At 38.8% G+C, this 19,972-nt stretch overlaps 1 protein-coding gene across 3 annotated transcripts in view; it reads right to left on the bottom strand.

Annotated features, from left to right (window-relative positions):
• Positions 1-19,972, bottom strand: part of MKLN1 (muskelin 1) — a 199,536-nt gene that overhangs the window by 169,533 nt on the left and 10,031 nt on the right. Inside the window, exon 1 of one of the 3 annotated variants that reach the window (XM_077837063.1) lies at positions 17,253-17,303. The exons of 1 other annotated variant lie outside the window; for it this stretch is intronic. In XM_077837063.1, the coding sequence (XP_077693189.1) occupies positions 17,253-17,272 (20 nt within the window). In that variant the 5' untranslated portion in view covers positions 17,273-17,303. Of the gene's footprint in view, positions 1-1,480; positions 1,516-17,252; positions 17,304-19,972 lie in introns of those variants that run through there. One more of the 3 variants, XM_077837072.1, reaches the window with a different exon arrangement.

The raw sequence follows: 19,972 nt of genomic DNA, 5'->3' as shown, positions 1-19,972 counted from the left end.
GGAACTTTCTGTTTGAAGTCCTGTCCCATAAAATGGATAACTTCTCTTTATACCAGCTGTAAAACTGTTGAGTGAATCAATGGGGTTAAATTTTCTGTTTGAATTACACATGGAAACTAGGTAGGGATGTCCATTGTTTCCTTTATTTTCCGCACTGGCCATGGAACCTTTTACATACAGGAAAAGCAATAATGAATTCATCATAGGGATAAAACTTACAGGGACACATCAGAAATTAGCTTTATACTCTGATGACACAGTATTTTTAACTAAATGAAAATTTCCTGGCTTTAAAGTAAATTATGCCAAATCTGAAACATTAGCTCTATCTTTGCTAGGCTCTAAAAAGTCATCCCTCCAGAAAACATTTAGTACAAATGGACAAGTTCTATAAAATACCTGGGGATTCAAATATAAAACAAAACCAGAAGAGCTGTATAATTTCAATGTCAAAATCACGACTTCAGCAAATGAAAAAAGAAAAAAATAGAGAGTGCTGGGAAAATTATACAGTTTCACGGTTAGGTAGAAAAGTCACAGTCAAAATGACTATTTTGCCAGAGATATCTTTCTTGTTTCAAAGTCTTCCTATAATCATCTCAGATACAACTAGCAGGAATGCAAAGAATAAAAGAACTTATATGAAATAAACAGACCAAGAGTGAGTGGAGATACTCTGTAAGCACCCAACAACAGGTGTTCCAATTATATAGTAATATCAAACCAGACAACTCAAAGCAACAAACAGTTTAGGGGTGCTCGAATCCAGCGGTTCTCAAACTGTGGGTTGCGATCCCAAAGTGGGTTGCAACCCCATTTTAATGCGGTAGCCAGTGTTGGCATTAGACTTGCTGGGGCCTGGGGCTGAAGCTCAAGCCCAAGCTCCACTGCCCGGGGCCAAAGACCAAAGGCTTCAGCCCAGAGTGGCAGGGCTCAGGCTTCGGGCTCCCCCCTCCTGGGGTCGTGTAGTAATTTTTATCATCAGAAGGGAGTCGTGGTGCAATTAAGTTTGAGAACCCCTGCTCTAATCCACCCAAACACTTGAACTTTATTCGGCAAGAAAATTGTGGTAGAGTATATACTGCTAGGTTACCTGGGTTTAATTTAAAAAAAAAAAAACCACACACACACACACACCAACCAACCACCCCCACACCTCCAGAAAGGTATAATTACCCCTCTGCAAAGGCTACACTACGATTTGGGCTAGAACTAGAGAAAAAATTTCCCTTTGCCAATGTTTAACATTTGCAAATTATCCAGATTTGAACTTAAACCACAAACCATTGCGTTTTAAAGATTGGAAGAGCCAGGAAATACATATGCATGGCAGGGTGTCTAAGAATTTTATCTTATTTAGAAATCAAAAACTTGTCTAGATAAATTGTTTCATACAGAAAACTAACTTTAGTACAAGCAATGGCTTCTGATCCATTAGGAAACAGAGTTATAATGTATATCAATCACTGCAGACACCTACCCAAAAGAAGAAATGTCCATATAGGGCACTGTGGGAAAAGAATCTGGACAGACATTACCTCACAGGTATGGGATTCTGTCTGGAAAAGAGGAGACCAACCTGAGTCTGCAGCATGATAAAATTTCTTTAAGATACTATTTGAATGGTACCTTACAGCGTCAAGTAAAATATATAAAGACTGAAAGAGGATAAAACGTTGGAGAAATTGTGGTAAAAAGATTTTATGCATATATGGCAGACATCTCCAGTCAGAATGTATTGGAATGCAATTCATAATAAAATCCAGCAATTTGTAATGTTTGGTTATCAAATGATCTTGTGATAATCTTCCTGGGGCTTCCTAGCCAGGGTGGATAAAAATCAATGATTAAAAAAAAGTTTAAATATTTATTTAAATAGGTTTTTTCCTCAAAAAGCATCTTCAAAAAAATCCGATCTAAAGATAGTTTTAATTAAGATACATTATAGGTCAAAGATATATCTCACCATGGAATAGGGATTATAAATTCTAATTCTATAGTATGAGACAATATATTCATGTAATGTTTAAGAAAATATTTTGTAAATGAGTTCCAATAGTTCATGGATTAGGGACCTAATCTTATGGGGTTCCAGGGGCTTCTATATAGATTTAGGCTAATCTTTCTATCTACCCAATGGGACTCAGTGCTCAGTCTAGAAGATACCATCAGGGATGCTTAGTTGGCAGTTCTCAAACTGTGGATTTGTGTCTCCAGAGAAAACATGCTTGTTAACAGCAAAAATGTTTTTAAAATAAATAAATAGAAGTGAGAAATAACAGACCTCAACCTTATTGTCCTCTGCAAATTTATGTACACAGAGTCAATCCCTTACTTCTCTCTAAAAGTGCAAAGTTTCAAAAAGCTCAATGAATAGAAGATTGTTGAGGACGGAATAGATTTAGACAAGGAGAAGAAGTCTCCAGATAAAGGTGAGAAGGGAGGGAAAGGCAGTAGAAACAAAAGTGGAACTGTTCAAGCAGCATATTCCAGAATTCTCGAGGTCTTTCTGAGTATAGCCTCCATTGATTTGAAATCTTCCATACCATTCTCTCACTAGAAGGGAAAACCTATAATGGCAGCAGGCCGTAAAAGAGAACCAGTTTGGGAATATTTTATGAAGTTCCTCTATCTCTGGGTAAGACAGGCATGCGTGCAAAATGCAAACAGTGCAACAAAGAAATGCAAGGCCTGGTTGCCAGAATGAAAAAATATCATAAGTGTTCCTTCTCAGGAGGAACATGCGCTGAAGATGATGAAAGGAACATGTCTGAACATTCAAGATCTTCAGGTTAGTAAACTTTATTTCATTACTTTTCCTAAGGACTGCCTGTCTTCCTTCTGGACTATTCTTGAATTCTCACTTTTGAGCAAAAAATATACTTGTTACTCTATGATACTATCAATTTAGATGCAGCTGTGATAAAAAATAGCTGAAACAGGCAGATCTTCCTTTTACAATTTCACTTTTAAAGTAGTACTGAGTGTCCGTGAATGCAATGAGTAATACTAAATGAGCGGTATGGTAGTAACAACTGCATTGACTTATTTTATTTAGGAGAAGCCATCCTCAACATACAGGATTTTGAAGACTATCCACCTTTGCGATCACCATCATTTTCTATAGTTTCAGCATTATCTGCCAATCATAGTGTTTCAGTCACATCATGTATGTCACGTAGCCACAGTATATCACCCGTAGCCAAAAAAAAAAATCTCCATTATCCAGAAACAATCATAGATAAGTGTGATAAGAACCATCAGATTACAAAAAGTAGTAACTGATAAAAAAAATCACCCAGTTTGTTTATGCAACAAACTCTCCTTTGCGTATGATTGAGAACCCACACTTCATTAACATGGTTCAGTCATTAAGACCAGGATACAGTCCACCCAATAGAGCAGATGTCGCAGGCAAATTGCTGGATAAAGTGTATGAAAGAAGTTGAGCAGTGTGCAAAAGGGTAAAATTGTTAATCTGAGTCTTGATGGGTGGAGCAATGTCCACAATGATCCTGTAGTATGTGCTTGTGTGGCAACAGAAGAAGGGAATGTCTTCCTTACAGAAACAATTGATACATCAAGAAATGCACACACAGCAGAATACTTACAAGAAGTAGCAGTAAAAGCTTTAACATTAAACTGCGGAAAAAAATTCAAATGTCTAGTATGCCGTTTGGTCACAGACAATGCTGCAAATGTATCCAAGATGAGAAGAAACAGAGAATAGAGTCCCAAGCTAAAAACATACAGTTGAAGTGCTCATTTGATGCACCTTCTAGTCAAAGATTTCAGTGTTCCAGAAATAAAGGCTAATGATGTTGAAATTGCAAAATACTTCTGAAACAACCACTTTGCAGCAGCTGCTCTGAAAAAAATGGGAGGAACCAAGTTAACTCTCCCATAAGACGTGCAATGGAACTCAGTGGTGGACTGTTTTGAGCACTAGATCAAGAACTGGCCTAATCTGATGAGTTTGTGAACAAAATCGTGAAAAAATAGATGGCACTATCACAGCCAAAGTTCTCAACATTGGGCTTAAGAGAAATGTTGAACACATGCTGAGTACCCGGAAGTCTATTTCCGTAGCCTTGAACAAAATGCAGGGAAATAGCTGTTTTATTGCTGGTTTCAGAGTAACAGCCGTGTTAGTCTGTATTTGCAAAAAGAAAAGGAGTACTTGTGGCACCTTAGAAACTAACCAATTTATTTGAGCATGACGAAAGCTCATGCTCAAATAAATTGGTTAGTCTCTAAGGTGCCACAAGGACTCCTTTTCTGTTTTATTGCTGACGCTGTAGAAATTTAGAAGGAACTGAGTGAGAGCTTAAAAAGAGAAATATGCAATGACTGAGTTAAATTACAAGCATGTAAAAAACAAATGGGACAAGCACTATCTCCAGCTCATTTTCTTGCAAATATTCTCAATACTCAGTACTGGGGTCAAACCTTAACTGCTGAAGAGGAGGAGTTGGCTATGACATGGAAATCCAGCAATCATCCCTTCAGAATGCCAACTATTATAAACTTCAGAGCTAAGGGTGAACCATTCAAGAAACATATGTTTGCTGATGATGTTTTAAAGGAAGTCACACCAGTGAACTGGTGGAAGTCACTTAAGCATTTGGATTCCGAGACTGTTGAAGTCATAATCTCAATTTTAACAGCAGTAGCTTCTTCTGCCGGTGTAGAAAGAATATTTTCTTCCTTTGGATTAATTGATTCCAAATTGAGAAATCGTTTGCGACCTGAAAAGCAGGAAAGCTTGTTTTTTCTTTTCCAGATTAGGAACAAACAGGAAACTGAAGGTGAAGACGGAGTTAGCTACAGAAGCCAAAATTTTAAGTTTCTCATGTTGACCTGGCTGACATAGTAAATTTAATTTGTTTGTTTGTTTTTTTAAATTCATTTAACTATTTTAGTTAACAATTTAACAAACCTGATTTCAAAAAACTAGAATGTTTTAACAAAATAAGCATATGAATTCTTGAATTTAATTATTATATGTTTGCTGCTGAAGAAAAAAAAATCCAGAATACACAGCTTTGTTTTAGTTAATTAAAAATTTAAATGTCTGTCCAGAGCTGATCCAGAGAACAGAAGGGTGTGCTGTCTGTCGGGTGTTAAGATGCGGGATGTGGAACTGAGGCTGAAGAGGATCCTAACAGGACCGGGAAAGAATCCACTGATGGTCATATCATTTGTTTCCACATGAAGGACAAGATTCTCACTGGACTGTATCAGGGGAGATTATGCCAGGCTGGGGAAGGCACTTAAGGAAATCGAGGCTCAGGTGACCTTCAGTGGGACTCTGCCTGTTCCTAGAGAAGGGCAACAAAGATGTGACAAGATTATGATGATCAACAGATGGCTCAGGCAGAGGTGCTATAAGGAGGGCTTTGGGATGTATGGCCACTGGGAGGCATTCATGGACAGAGGACTATTCTCTCAGGATGGACTTCACCTGAGGGAAATAGACGTCTAGGACGGAGGCTGGCACAACTGATTAAGAGAGCTTTAAACTAGGAATTTGGGGGAGGCGGTTGGGAGATGTCCAGGTAATCTCCATGCTGGATTTTAACACTGAGCGGTAAGAAAATGAAATAAGAAAGGATACAGCCACGGGTAGGAGAATGGACATAAGGAGGAAGGGTAGCATAAATACCAGTCTAATAGGTGATACTGGCAGTAGAATGTCTGGGCCTAATCAGGTAAAGAATGTGAGCAAAGCCAAACAGCAAAAATTAAGATGTTTGCACACCAGTGCGAGGAGCCTAGGTAACAAAATGGAGGAACCAGAGTTACTGGTGCAGTAAGTGAAATCAGATATTATAGGGATAACAAACATTGTGGAATAGTAGTCATGACTGCAGTACAGGTATTGAAGGGTATGTGCTGTTTAGGAAAGATAGAAATAAAGGTAAAGGTGGTGGAGTAGCATTGTATATCAATGATGAGGTAGACTGTAAAGAAATAAGAAGTGATGGAATGGATAAGACAGAGTCTGGGCAAAAATCACATTGGGGAAGAAAGCTCCCCTGGGACCGTGCTTGGGGTGTGCTATACACTGCCGGGACCCGATTTGGATATGGATAGAGACCTCTTTAATGTTTTTAATGAAGTAAATACTAATGGAAATTGTATGATCATGGGAGACTAACTTCCCAGATATAGACTGAAGGACGAGTGCTAGCAATAATAATAGAGCTCAGATTTTCCTGGATACAATAGCTTCCTTCACCAAGTAGTTGCTGAACCAACAAGAGGAGATACCATTTTAGATTTGGTTTTGGTGAGTAGTGAAGACCTCCTAGAAGAAATGCTTGTAGGGGACAACCTTGGTTCGAGTGATCGTGAGCTAATTCAGTTCAAACTAAATTAAAAGATTAAAAAAAAAAAAGATCTGTGACTAGGATTTTTTATTTCAAAAGGGCTAACTTTAAAAAATTAAGGAAATTAGTTAGGGAAGTGGATTGGACTGAAGAACTTGTGGATCTAAAGGTGGAGGAGGCCTGGAATTGCTTCAAGTCAAAGTTGCAGAAACTATCAGAAGCACTGCATCCCAAGAAAGGGGAAAAAATTCATAGGCAGGAATTGTAGACCAAGCTGGATGAGCAAGCATCTCAGAAAGGTGATTAAGAAAAAGCAGAAAGTCTACAAGGAGTGGAAGATGGGAGGGATTAGCAAGGAAAGCTCCCTTATTGAGATCAGAACATGTAGGGATAAGTGAGGAAGGCCAAAAGCCATGTAGAGTTGGACCTTGCGAAGGGAATTAAAACCAACAGTAAAAGATTCTATAGCCATATAAATAAGAAGAAAACAAAGAAAGAAGTGGGACAGCTAAACACTGAGGATGGAGTGGAGGTTAAGGATAATCTAGGCATGGCCCAGTACCTAAACAAATACTTTGCCTCAGTCTTTAATGAGGAGCTTAGGGATAATGGCAGATGGGAATGAGGATATGGAGGTAGATATTACCACATCCGAGATAAAAGCCAAACTCTAACAGTTTAATAGGACTAAATCGGGGGGCCCAGATAATCTTCATACAAGAATATTAAAGGAACCGCCATATGAAATTGCAAACCCATTAGCAAGAACGTTTAATGAATCTGTAAACTCAGGGGTTGTACCGTATGGTTGGAGAATTGCTAACACAGTTCCTGTTTTTAAGAAGGGGGGGGGAGGGAAGTGATCCAGGTAACTACAGGCCTGTTTGTATGACATCTGTAGTATGCAAGGTCTTGGAAAAAATTTTGAAGGAGAAAGTAGTTAAGGACATTGAGGTCAACGGTAATTGGGACAAAATACAACATGGTTTTACAAAAGGTAGATCATGTCAAACCAATCTGATCATCTTCTTTAAGAAGGTAACAAATTTTTTTAGACAAAGGAAACACAGTGGATCTAATTTATCTCTATTTCAGTAAGGCATTTGATACTGTTCCACATGGGGAATTAGTTAAATTGGAAAAGATGGGGATCAATATGAAAACTGAAAGGTGGAAATGCAACTAGTTAAAGGGGAGACTAACAGGTCATACTGAAAGGTGAACGGTCAGGCTGGAGGGAAGTTACTAGTGGAGTTCCTCAGGGATCGGTTTTGGGACCAATTCTATTTAATCTTTTTATTACTGACCTTGGCACAAAAAGTGGGACTGTGCTAATGAAGTTTACGGATGACACAAAGCTGGGAGGTATTGCCAAAACAGAGAAGGACCGGGATATCACACAGGAAGGTCTGGATGACCTTGTAAACTGGAGTAATAGTAATAGCATGAAATGTAATCGTGAAAAGTGAAAGGTCATTCATTTAGGGATTAACAACAAGAATTTTTGTTATAAGCTAGGGACTCATCAGTTGGAAGTAACAGAGGAGAAGGACCTTGGAGTATTGGTTGATCACAGGATGACTATGAGTCTCCAATGTGATAAGGCCATGAAAAAAGGTAATGAGGTCTTGAGATGCATCAGGCAAGGTATTTCCAGTAGAGGTAAGGAGGTGTTAGTATCATTATACAAGGCACTGGTGAGACCTCATCTGGAATACTGTGTGCAGTTCTGGTCTCCCATGTTTAAGAAGGATGAATTCAAACTGGAACAGGTACAGAGAAGGGCTACTAGGATGATCCGAAGAATGGAGAACTTGTCTTATGAAAGGAGACCCAAAGAGCTTGGCTTATTTAGCCTAACCAAAAGAAGGCTGAGGGGAGATATGAGTGCTCTTTATAAATATATCAGAGGGATAAATACCAAAGAGGGAGAGGAATTATTTAAGCTCAGTACCAATGTGGACACAAAAACAAATGGATATAAACTAGCCATCAGGAAGCTTAGACTTGAAATTAGACGAAGATTTTTAACCATCAGAGGAGTGAAGTTCTGGAACAGCCTTCCAAGGGGAGCAGTGGGGATAAAAGACATATCTGGCTTCAAGACTAAGCTTGATAAGTTTATGGAGGGAATGGTACGATAGGATAGCCTAATTTTGGCAATTAACTGATCTTTGACTATTAGTGGTAAATATGCCCAGTGGCCTGTGATGGGATGTCAGATGGGGTGGGATCTGAGTTACTACAGAGAATTCTTTCCTGGGTGTCTGGCTGGTGAGTCTTGCCCACATGCTCAGGGTTTAGCTGATCACCATATTGGGGTCGGAAAGGAATTTTCCTCCAGGGCAGACTGGAAGAGGCCCTGGGGGTTTTTCGCCTTCCTCTGCAGCGTGGGACACAGGTCACTTGCTGGAGGATTCTCTGCACCTTGAAGTCTTTAAACCATGATTTGAGGACTTCAATAGCTCAGACATAGGTTAGGTGTTACAGGAGTGGGTGGGTAAGATCCTGTGGCCTGCGTTGTGCAGGTGGTCAGACTAGACGACCATCATGGTCCCTTCTGACCTTAAAGTCCATGAGTCTATGTTCTCCTCCTAATACAGCATGGCAAGAAAATCCTCTATATATCAATGATTAACCTGCTGAATTGGAGATAGTTCACCTCCCAATGACTTCATAAATATCTGCTTCAATGACCTTTGGTAAACGAAACAACCAACCGTTCATTTTCTGATATAGCTATAAAACTAATCTGAAAATTTTTCTAAATAAATCACTTTAAAAATGTATAGTGTGTAACTTCTAAAAATGAAACCTACATCTGAGTTGTGAAGAATATATATTTAGGTTATAACCACCAACAAGAATGCACTTTTATATAGAAATCCATGATTAAATTGAGTCTTCCTGACTAGTGATTTAAATCAATTTGATCTAAATCAAATCCACCCTGTTCCTAGCAGAAATGATCACATACCAAAATAAATAAAATAAATAAATTAAAAAAATGAAGGCATAATCATTTCTCATCTGCTAATAGCAATGAGACTACTAATAGCATCTCAATGAAAAGGGGAAAAAAGTCCAAAAGCAGCAGAATGGTTCCAAAAAAAAATGGGAGATTATGGAAAAGTTCTCAATTATGGACCCAGCAAATTAGACAGAGGACAAACAAGTACTTCGGTATTTAGTTACCACTTATTCACTACTCAAAGTCTATTTTCCTGCAAGAGAACAGCACACCAGTGAGTACAGTCAGTATTTACACTCAATTTAATAAAATCACAAGAAACAACATCTCCTGGATGGGGTAAAGATGCTCTCTCTGTAATGTGGTAACATCCTGTTAAAGGGAGATTTGCTATTGCTGCACAATTTGTTTCTCTTAAAAAAAAAAACACCACCACATACACACACAACCCTCAGGTCATAATGATTACCATTTTGTTTGATATTCACATAGCAAAAAGATTTGTAAGGCTGTGTCAAGGTTCCTCCCCCACTCTGAACTCTAGGGTACAGATGTGGGGACCTGCATGAAAAACCTCCTAAGCTTATCTTTACCAGCTTAGGTCAAAACTTCCCCAAGGTACGAAGTATTCCACCCGTGGTCCTGGGAATGGCCGCTACCACCACCAAACTAATACTGGTTACCGGGGAAGAGCTGTTTGGACGCGTCTTTCCCCCCAAAATACTTCCCAAAACCCTGCACCCCACTTCCTGGACAAGGTTTGGTAAAAAGCCTCACCAATTTGCCTAGGTGACTACAGACCCAGACCCTTGGATCTTAAGAACAATGAACAATCCTCCCAACACTTGCACCCCCCCTTTCCTGGGAAATGTTGGATAAAAAGCCTCACCAATTTGCATAGGTGACCACAGACCCAAACCCTTAGATCTGAGAACAATGAAAAAGCATTCAGTTTTTTACAAGAAAACTTTTAATAGAAAATAGAAGTAAATAGAAATAAAGAAATCCCCCCTGTAAAATCAGGATGGTAGATATCTTACAGGGTAATTAGATTAAAAAAACATAGAGAACCCCTCTAGGCAAAACCTTAAGTTACAAAAAAGATACACAGACAGAAATAGTTATTCTATTCAGCACAATTCTTTTCTCAGCCATTTAAAGCAATCATAATCTAACACATACCTAGCTAGATTACTTACTAAAAGTTCTAAGACTCCATTCCTGGTCTATCCCTGGCCAAGCACAGCATGCAGACAGACACAGACCCTTTGTTTCTCTCCCTCCTCCCAGCTTTTGAAAGTATCTTGTCTCCTCATTGGTCATTTTGGTCAGGTGCCAGCGAGGTTACCTTTAGCTTCTTAACCCTTTACAGGTGAGAGGAGCTTTCCCCTGGCCAGGAGGGATTTCAAAGGGGTTTACCCTTCCCTTTATATTTATGACAGGCTGTTAAAACTTCCTAAATAGTTTCAAAAAGGAGTAAAATCACAAGAAAAAAAAGCAACGTTTTTATATCTCCCCATCTGTCAGAAAGGGAACTTTTATATACTGTCTAAAATGACACAGAAGGATATTAGAGAACTGAACTATGATTAATTCCTGCAACAGTCTAGTGGTGCAATAATTCATTCTTTTAACATTTGGTATATTTCATTTAGTAAATGAACTAGGATTAACTATTACCCAAAGGCCTTTTCTATAGAGCAGTAAGTAAACCACTACTGGCAAACAGCGATCTCTATACATTGGACAAAAAGCCTGCTCACTCATGAAACAGGCAATTTGATTTTTAAACAGCACTTAGTAAACTTCCAGGCTCATTAGAACTACCTAAAGGCCTGTCATATGATGGGATAAAAATCAATAAATCCTGTCAGTCCTGATTATTCTGCATAGCAAGCCATATTTTTAAGTTTCAATGTCCACATTTAATGTTTTTGCCCATTTTTATATAGTATCACTCCACCTCCTGATCATTGATTTAAGGGTTGTTTCCCTCAACTTGCAATAAGTTGCAAGAAAATCCAATCGTTTCTGCCAAAAAATAAAATGAAGTAAGAGAATGCGTGTGTGCACACATACTGTATGACATACAAGTGTAATCTGAATATATCCACGTTGAGAGGCGTTAGTCAAATCACATTTAGTAGCAATGGACAAATAATCCACTCACTAACTCAAGGAGGTGCAGAAGTTGTGGTAACTGTCTGGTTCGCATACATGGGGAAAGTAACTGGGAAGAGGATAGCATTACTTAAAATTCTTGCTGGCACATTCCTATCCAACAGTGATACAATGGTTATAAATGTAGCGCCAAATCCGAAACCAATTTCAAAGCATTACACAGACAGACAGTCTGACTCTACATAGTTAAACACCTCAGCATCTAGGGAATGAGCTGGTGAAGCATTGGATTGCTCGACTGCCATATTGGTCATGTTGCAGAGGATTCCAGCATGATCATTTAAACAAAAAAACCCCAGGTTTTGTTTTTTTACTGTATTCCCCTTTACTCAAAAGCCCTTATGTAGGACAACATTTTCTAATCTAACATTTGTCAGAGAGTTTAGGAATTCCTGGCACGTAAGGAAAATTGGCTTAAAAATGCTGAAATAGCACAAATCTATGCCCAGTTTTTCACAATCATAGATTATCAGGCATGGAAGAGACCCCAGGAGGTCATCTAGTCCAACCTCCTGCTCAAAGCAGGAACAATCCCCAACTAAATCATCCCAGCCAGGGCTTTGTCAAGCCTGACCTTAAAAATCTCTAAGGAAGGAGATTCCACCACCTCCCTAGGTAACTCATTCCAGTGTTTCACCACCCTCCTAGTGAAAAAGTTTTTCCTAATATCCAACCTAAACCTCCCCCACTGCAACTTGAGACCATTACCCCTTGTTCTATCGTCTGCCACCACTGAGAACAGTCTAGATCCATCCTCTTTGGAACCCCCTTTCAGGTAGTTGAAAGCAGCTATCAAATCCCCCCTCATTCTTCTCTTCTGCAGACTAAGAAATTCCAGTTCCCGCAGCCTCTCCTCCTAAGTCATGTGTTCCAGTCCCCTAATCATTTTTGTTGCCCTCGGCTGGACTCTTTCCAATTTGTCCACATCCTTCTTGTAGTGTGGGGCCCAAAACTGGACACAGTACTCCAGATGAGGCCTCACCAATGCCAAATACAGGGGAATGATCATATCCCTAGATCTGCTGGCAATGCTTCTACTTATACAGCCCAAAATGCCATTAGCCTTCTTGGCAAGGGCACACTGTTGACTCATCCAGTTTCTCGTCCACCGTAACCCCTAGGTCCTTTTCTGCACAACTGCTGCCTAGCTGCTCAGTCCCTAGTCTGTAGCAGTGCCTGGGATTCTTCTGTCCTAAGTGCAGGACTCTGCTCTTGTCCTTGTTGAACCCCATCAGATTTCTTTTGGGCCGGTCCTCTAATTTGTCTAGGTCCCTCTGTATCCTATCCCTACCCTCCAGTATATCTACCACTCCTCCCAGTTTAGTGTCATCTGGGAACTTGCTGAGGGTGCAATCCACACCATCTTCCAGATCATTAAATGAAGATATTGAACAAAACCGGCCCAGGACCGACCCTTGGGGCACTTCGCTTGATACCGGCTGCCAACTAGACAGAGGGAGCAGTGCAGTGGGAGAAGCTGTTTCAGACAGTCAGGAACCAAGCTAATATGCATGTGCAATTATGGCCTTAATAACATGGGACCTGCCAATTTCAGAAATCACATCTCTCCTTCTGTCATATTACCAAAAGTTATGTCAGCAGATGTACACAAGCTGAGGCCCCCTCAATTTAAAAGGGAGGAAGTTGTTAGCAGCATGCTATCTGAAAGTGGCCCTGAACTCTGAGTTCACGCCTCTCCCTTCAACTTGTCCAAAACAGCCCACATCTGTCCACCTGCAAGGCATGCTGCAAATCCCATTTATTTTCAGAGGCTTTGGGAGAGACATGAATGTGCACTAAAGATTGAAATCTCTGGCAGAGGTGGCTTTTTCACTTCCTTTGCTTGGCTTCCAGGTCTCTGCTGAATTTGTGTGTGTAGTTAGCAGTTGGCTTGTATTTTATGGGGCAAAAGCAACTAAAGATCAAGAGATTTTTTTGTTTCATGTATACTTAAATACAATAAATTAATTCAGTTAGCCATACGGGATTAGAGATTTACCCTCTATGTGGGAAAGCAGTTAGTTAAAGGGCTTGCCTCCACTTAAAATGGCACCACTGTAGCACTTCAGTTTAGACACTACCTACGCTGACGGGAAAGTCTCTCCCATTAGGGTAGGTAAAGCACCACCCCAAGAGGCAGTAGCTAGATCAACTGAAGCGTTCTTCCGTCACCCTAGCGCTATCTTCATGGGGAGTTAGGCTGGTTTAAAAACACTGCTCAGGGATGTGGATTTTTCACACTCCTGACCATCGTAGTTAAACCAACCTAATTTTCTAGTGTAGACCAAACCAACGCAAAAAAAGTCACAAATCAAACTCTTCATCTTAGTAACCACTTATGCCTCAATTAGTCTTCATTCAGCGTTCAACCTGACAGCTTATCCCATCATACTTCCATAAATTCAGAAAACAGGACCAATTTCTGTCAAACTTTGCAACCTACACAAGTTTGCATTTTCTTGAGCATTCCTGTGAGTACATTATATGACTTGCAAATTTCTTAACACTGTAGGAATGGGAATGGGCAAAGCAGGATCAAAGATTTGTCACAGCAGCAGAAGCTAGACTATACACTGAAGAATACAACATAGTACTTACAGTTGCTACAGGTGAAGACGAATAAAATGAACATACTAAGGGAATTCTTTACCATATGACTGTCATACAGAAAAAGGGAGCATTTTCACCACAGGATAGCAGATGCACGTTACTTATTCCACTACAAAATCATAATGGAGACAAAGCACTGTTTAGTTTTTACCATGTGGTAGCTAGGAGAAACTCCACCCATGGTTGACTTTGGAGTAAAAATGACAGTGCCTTGTCTCCACCAGGATTTTACAGCAGGATAGTAAATGGGAGTTGTCCCCCGCTTAAGATAACTAACATTTTTTTTGCAGCGAATACGTAGCCACAGACTATTCACCATCAAAAATAGGTTCCATTTGACTTGCAGAGGTATCACTCATTAGGTCTTCAAGAAGGATATAGAAAAATTGGAGAGGGTTCAGAGAAGAGCCACAAAAATGATTAAAGGATTAGAAAACATGCCTTATAGCGAAACTCAAAGAGCTCAATATAGCTTATTGAAGAGATAAAGGGTGACTTGATCACAGTCTATAAATATCTACATGGGGAACAGAAATTTCATAAAAGAGCTGTTCAACCTAGCAGACAAAGAGTATAGCAACATAACAGGGTTCAAAAAAAGAACTAGATACGTTAATGGAGGATATTCCGTCAATGGCTATTAGTCAGGACAGGCAGGGTTGGTGACCCTAGCCTTTGTTTGCCAGAAGTTGTGAATGGGTGACGGGATGAATTACCACCTGTTCTGTTCATTCCCTCTGGGGCATCTGGTATTGGCCACTGTCGGAAGACAAGACACTGAGCTAGATGGACTTTTGGTCTGACCCAGTATGGCCGTTCTTAAGTTATTATATGACTGGAAGATGAAGCCAGATAAAAATCTGGGCCATATTTCTAGTCTGAATTTATCACGGAGGGCAATTAACTACTGGAACAACTTACCAAGGGTTGTGGTGGATTCTCCATCACTGGCAATTTTTAAAATCAAGATTGATTTTTTACTAAAAGATATTCTTTAGTTCAGGCACAGCTATTGGACTTGAAGCAGGAATTGACACAAGGAAATCCTATGGCATCTGTTATGCAAGAAGTCAAACTAGACTTTCATGAATAGTCCCTTCTGGCCTTAAAAATCTATTCATCTATGAAAAATATCTTATCACAGTCCCCAAAATGAGAAAAATCTACACCAGCAAATCCATTAGAGGAGCAAAGAATTAAATGATGCCCCCAAAACATTGACACAAAGTGACCATCACATACATTTCTTCAGTAATCCACAGCTCCCATTTCTCATCTCCACCAACCCAAAATCCAGTTGGGAAGCACTGCGCAAATCTACTCTGCCACCCTCCCAGCCTTGCCCCTCAATCATCCAGGATATAGGAGAACAGTGTTGTGATTCTGTTCATAAATGTTGGTAATACAATGAGAGCTTTTACCTTTTCCTCAGCAATTAACTGATGTAAAAAGTAAAAAAAGGGTTAGATTAAAATATGGATTTTTTACCTTGGAGTTAATTAATGGAAAAATACAAGCAGAATAATTGCAGACTAAGAAATGCAGTTCAAGTATACTTCCGAAGTGTTCCATGAAACAGCAGCACTCACCATAAATTACTAGTGACAACATTTAACAAAACAAAGCTAGCACAGTATTTGCTACTGCAGCGATTTCAATCCAGAATTGCATACAGACTGCCTCTTATAAAAAAAGAGGTACCATAAGTTTCTGTACCTTATAAAACTTGTGTTGTGACCCAATTATGCAGTTCCTTCTTAAAGAACAAACCAAGTTTAGCTTCACAGGGAATTTTATAGACCGATTCCTAACTTCTTATTGATATGAACCAAAACAAATAGGTGGCTTGTAGCTACAATGTTTTTCCATAAACAAACTTGCTGCTCAGAATAGTAGAGCTTGTGCTCACATTTTGCATTACAGCTAAGAGGTTTCCAAGAGCACCTTCAGAGTTAACTCCTCACTAGTTCTTTCTTTTCATGGACCCAAATAAATTTACTGTAATTTATGTAGCTTCAAAGCTGTGATGCACATTTACAAGCATTTACAAGGCTTGTTTTATTTTTAAAATTAATCAGATTAATGAGGTTTACATTGTTCTGTGTCACTCTGAATAAAGATGACCACAGTATCAATTTAGACAAAGGGATAACTAATGTTATTCCTGACTTACACCAAATGAAGTTACTCCTAATTTACACCAGCAAGAAAGGAGAATCAGGCCCCTAGAGTCTTTTTTTGACATAAGCTTTATCTGTTTGCATTCTCTTAAACCTCTACTAACAGTTTAGGCTCAACACAGAGTCATGACATGTTTAAGACACTACAGGACTGTCTAAGCTATGCACTTCCGTTCTTGCGTTTCATCTATACAGAAATGATCTCTTGGTATCGTCTGTTGCATTACTATGGTTTTCTGGCAACATACACCTGTGCGGATCTCCAGTTATTCTTTGCACAATTTTGTAAGATCTCCAAAGAAGTTGGGCAACTGTCAAACAAAAATATCCATAAAGTAAGCTTTTAATGAAAGCGAAGAAAGAATTTTAAGACATTCAGCAGTGATTCTGCAATAGTGTAGCATTGTTCTTACACAAGCATCACAATACTATTAACATTTCACTACATAGGAAGGTGTGAATTCCTGCTTTCATAAATCTCACTGCAGAGCTGTTCACTTATATACAATCTCTCTGCCATAACCACACCTGTTAACATGTGCCAGCCTTATAGCTCACTCTTAACTCCCCCAAATACGCTGCATGCTCAAGACTTGCCTATAAAGCACTTACAAACAAACATGTACAGTAAAACTCATTTACAGAAAACTGATACAGTGAAATTCTAAGTACAGTGAAGTCAAATTTAAGTCCCCAATGTGCTAAAATGTGCAAACTAATTCTGAATAAAGTGCATTTCCATCTGTGAAAACATGACCTCACTCTAGGAGTTACCATATTTAACGTTATTTTAAATAAAATGTTAGATACAGTTATGTTCAATTACAATGAAATTATGGTTGTGTTTTACTTTGTTCAATTGGATTTTGAACTCAAAAAATTCCTGGAAGTTAATTTCATACCAGGTTGTCTTCAGTAAAGTGTGCTTTGGACATTTCTGCCACACAGTAAGGTTTGTTCCACCCTTGTTATTTTTACCTGGAGGCAAGCTTTCCCATGCTTTGAAATCCGCCTTAATAAATAGCTTGAAAACTCTCTCTCTCCTCCGCAACTAGTCAAGAGAAAATCATTATTCAGGTAAAATATAATAACTCACGGGAAGAAGCTGCAAGATCCTCTGTCCCCACAACCCACCTTTAAATTTATACTTGACCGTTTTCTTAGCAGGTACATCTTCAGAAATAGTACAGATTAAGGTGATTAATTGATCGAACTCAGCCATGAAAAGAAAATACTTCAAGTAAGTTATCCTTACTCTCACAAGCCAATTTACTCTCATCCAGAACTGGCTTTTCTTAAATCTTAATGATGCTTTTGTATCACCAATGAAGAGATGCTACTGGAAATCCAGCAACTCTAAACTTTGCAGAGTTCGATGAAGTAATGTAAGAATATCTGTGTAATAAGAGGAAAATATTTTCAAGTATTACATGTGCAAAAGAGGAGACCATAAGTAACCAGGAGCTGGAAATTCTTCATAAACTCTGCAGGTTTTGAACCCATATTGCTAATTTGGTCCCTAAATAATCAGTTGGTGTTGTTACACAGTAAGAAACGCAGCCATCTTTTTAAGAAAAAGTGTTCCATTTAAAATTTAACCACAGAAAAGGCTGATCATCAGAATAATTGGGCCCACCATATTGGATCAAATCAATGTACTAACTGGATCAGTAACTTGTTTCCAACAGCAGCCTGTACCAGATTCTTGCTTTTCCTCTGAAGTATCTCTTTACCAATTGGAAAGTTTCTTTCTGATCTGGTCACTTAGTGGCCAATTCTACACTGAAGCATTAAGCTTTTGACTCTAGTAATGTAACTGTATGTCCTTATTATCCAGAAATGGAACTTTTTTTTTTTAAATCCTGCTAAGCTCTTGGCCTCAATATACAGCAGCCATGACTGCTGGAGGTTAATTGTTCATTGCATAAAATCGTATTTACTTTTATCAGTTTTAAGGTTTCCACTTTCCAATTTCATTAGCTGTTCCCTTGTTCATCCATTATCGGAAAAGATAAGTAAGCACAACTAACTTACCTTCTCTGAACCCCTCAATAATTTTGTATACTTCTATCATGTCCCCTTTAGTCACCCCCCTCTTTAAAGAGTCCTAATATTTCACTCTCTCATTAAAAAAAAACTCAAAAAATAATCATTTTTGTGGCCTTTCCTTGAACCACATCTATTTCTACTCTCTTTAGATGGGATAACCAGAATTGAACACAGCAGTCCTGGTGAGGGCTACCTTCAATTTAAATATGACTTTTTTCATTCCATTCTTTATACATCTCAACTTTGTTTGGTTTTTTGACCATCGCTAAGCACAGAGCAGCTGTTTTTATAGAGCTGAATACGATACCCAAGTCTTTCCTGTGTGGTTACAGTTAGTTTGGAATATAGTGACATTTACAACTTATTTAAATTATTCCTCCCCATGTTGACCTGGCATTTAACCACAATGGATTTTCATTCGCCATAACATTGTCATTCAGTTAGCTTTGCTAGATCCCCTGAGGTTCTTCACACATTTCTAATCTTTAATATCCTAAAGAATATTACTAATTTATTTTACAACAGCATAAAAAAACCCTAGGAGGGATTGTGGTCCCACTGCACTAGGTGATATATAAATGCAGAGAGTCCCTGCCTCAATGAGCCTCAGTCTAGAGCTCTGAACCTGTAAGCACTTATGTTCTCAACTTGGACAGAATGGATAAAGGAATTTTACAGCTGGACTATAGAATAACTAGACTTTAAAGTCTCAGTAACTCCATTTCCTTTTGTAGAAACACACTTCAAATTAAATGTTCTTGATTGTTCTCCAGTTGAAAAAAGTATTAATGAATACAGTTTCTTTTTATATCAGTTGTGTATAAATGCCTAGTTTTAACAGCATACTATGAATAATTAACAGATTTTAACACCAGAAGGGACCCACGTATTCTGGCCTCCTGTATGACACAGGACACAGAATACCACTACAGTGACTCCTGCTACAAGCCTAATAAATCATGATTAAACTAGAGCGTACATTGTAGTACCCATCATTTTGGGGGGGACCTACCATGTCTCCAGGTTTAAAGAGATCCTATCTGGGGATATTTTTAAGAGCTTCCTGTATCATTCACCAGTGTTCGGAAAGGATCACATGCATGTAAAAAGACAAAAAAGATAGGGGATTGATAGCAACAATGAAATAGCATTCTGAGAAGTGGGTTACTGACATGAAGGATGACGGCAAAGATAGTGTGTCACTCAGGTAGTCACAACAACTAAAAAGCAGAAATCACTGGCCAGCCACATTGGTCATGAGTTAATAGAAGTGACAATCCTGCTTATGTTCCAGGAGGAGTCTGTTCTAAAGGTGTTGAAATTTCGTTTCCTAAATTTGGACTACTTCATCCTAATCTGAGAAACCAACTGGCTGTAGAAAATGCAAGGGGAGAAAAAAAAACAGTCTATCTTTAAACTTCCACCTCGTTTTTGTTCATTGCTTAGCAAAGGAAAAGATCTAATAAATAAGAAATATAACACTTGCTAATTTATATTTGTTAACAATTAAGTCTCCGAAGAAGTGTAATTTAGTAGAACAAGCGTAATTTAGTAGAACAAGCCACTGATTAAAGAAAGCAGGTATATATTACCAGACAGTATTACAACCTTTCAAGCAGTTATACTTTTAATATATCAAATAGGTAAAG

This window comes from Eretmochelys imbricata, chromosome 1, assembly GCF_965152235.1.
Source record: "Eretmochelys imbricata isolate rEreImb1 chromosome 1, rEreImb1.hap1, whole genome shotgun sequence".
Taxonomy (NCBI): domain Eukaryota; kingdom Metazoa; phylum Chordata; order Testudines; family Cheloniidae; genus Eretmochelys; species Eretmochelys imbricata.
The sequence above is the reverse complement of the archived record's forward strand: the minus strand, read 5'-3'. Positions and strand labels throughout refer to the sequence as shown.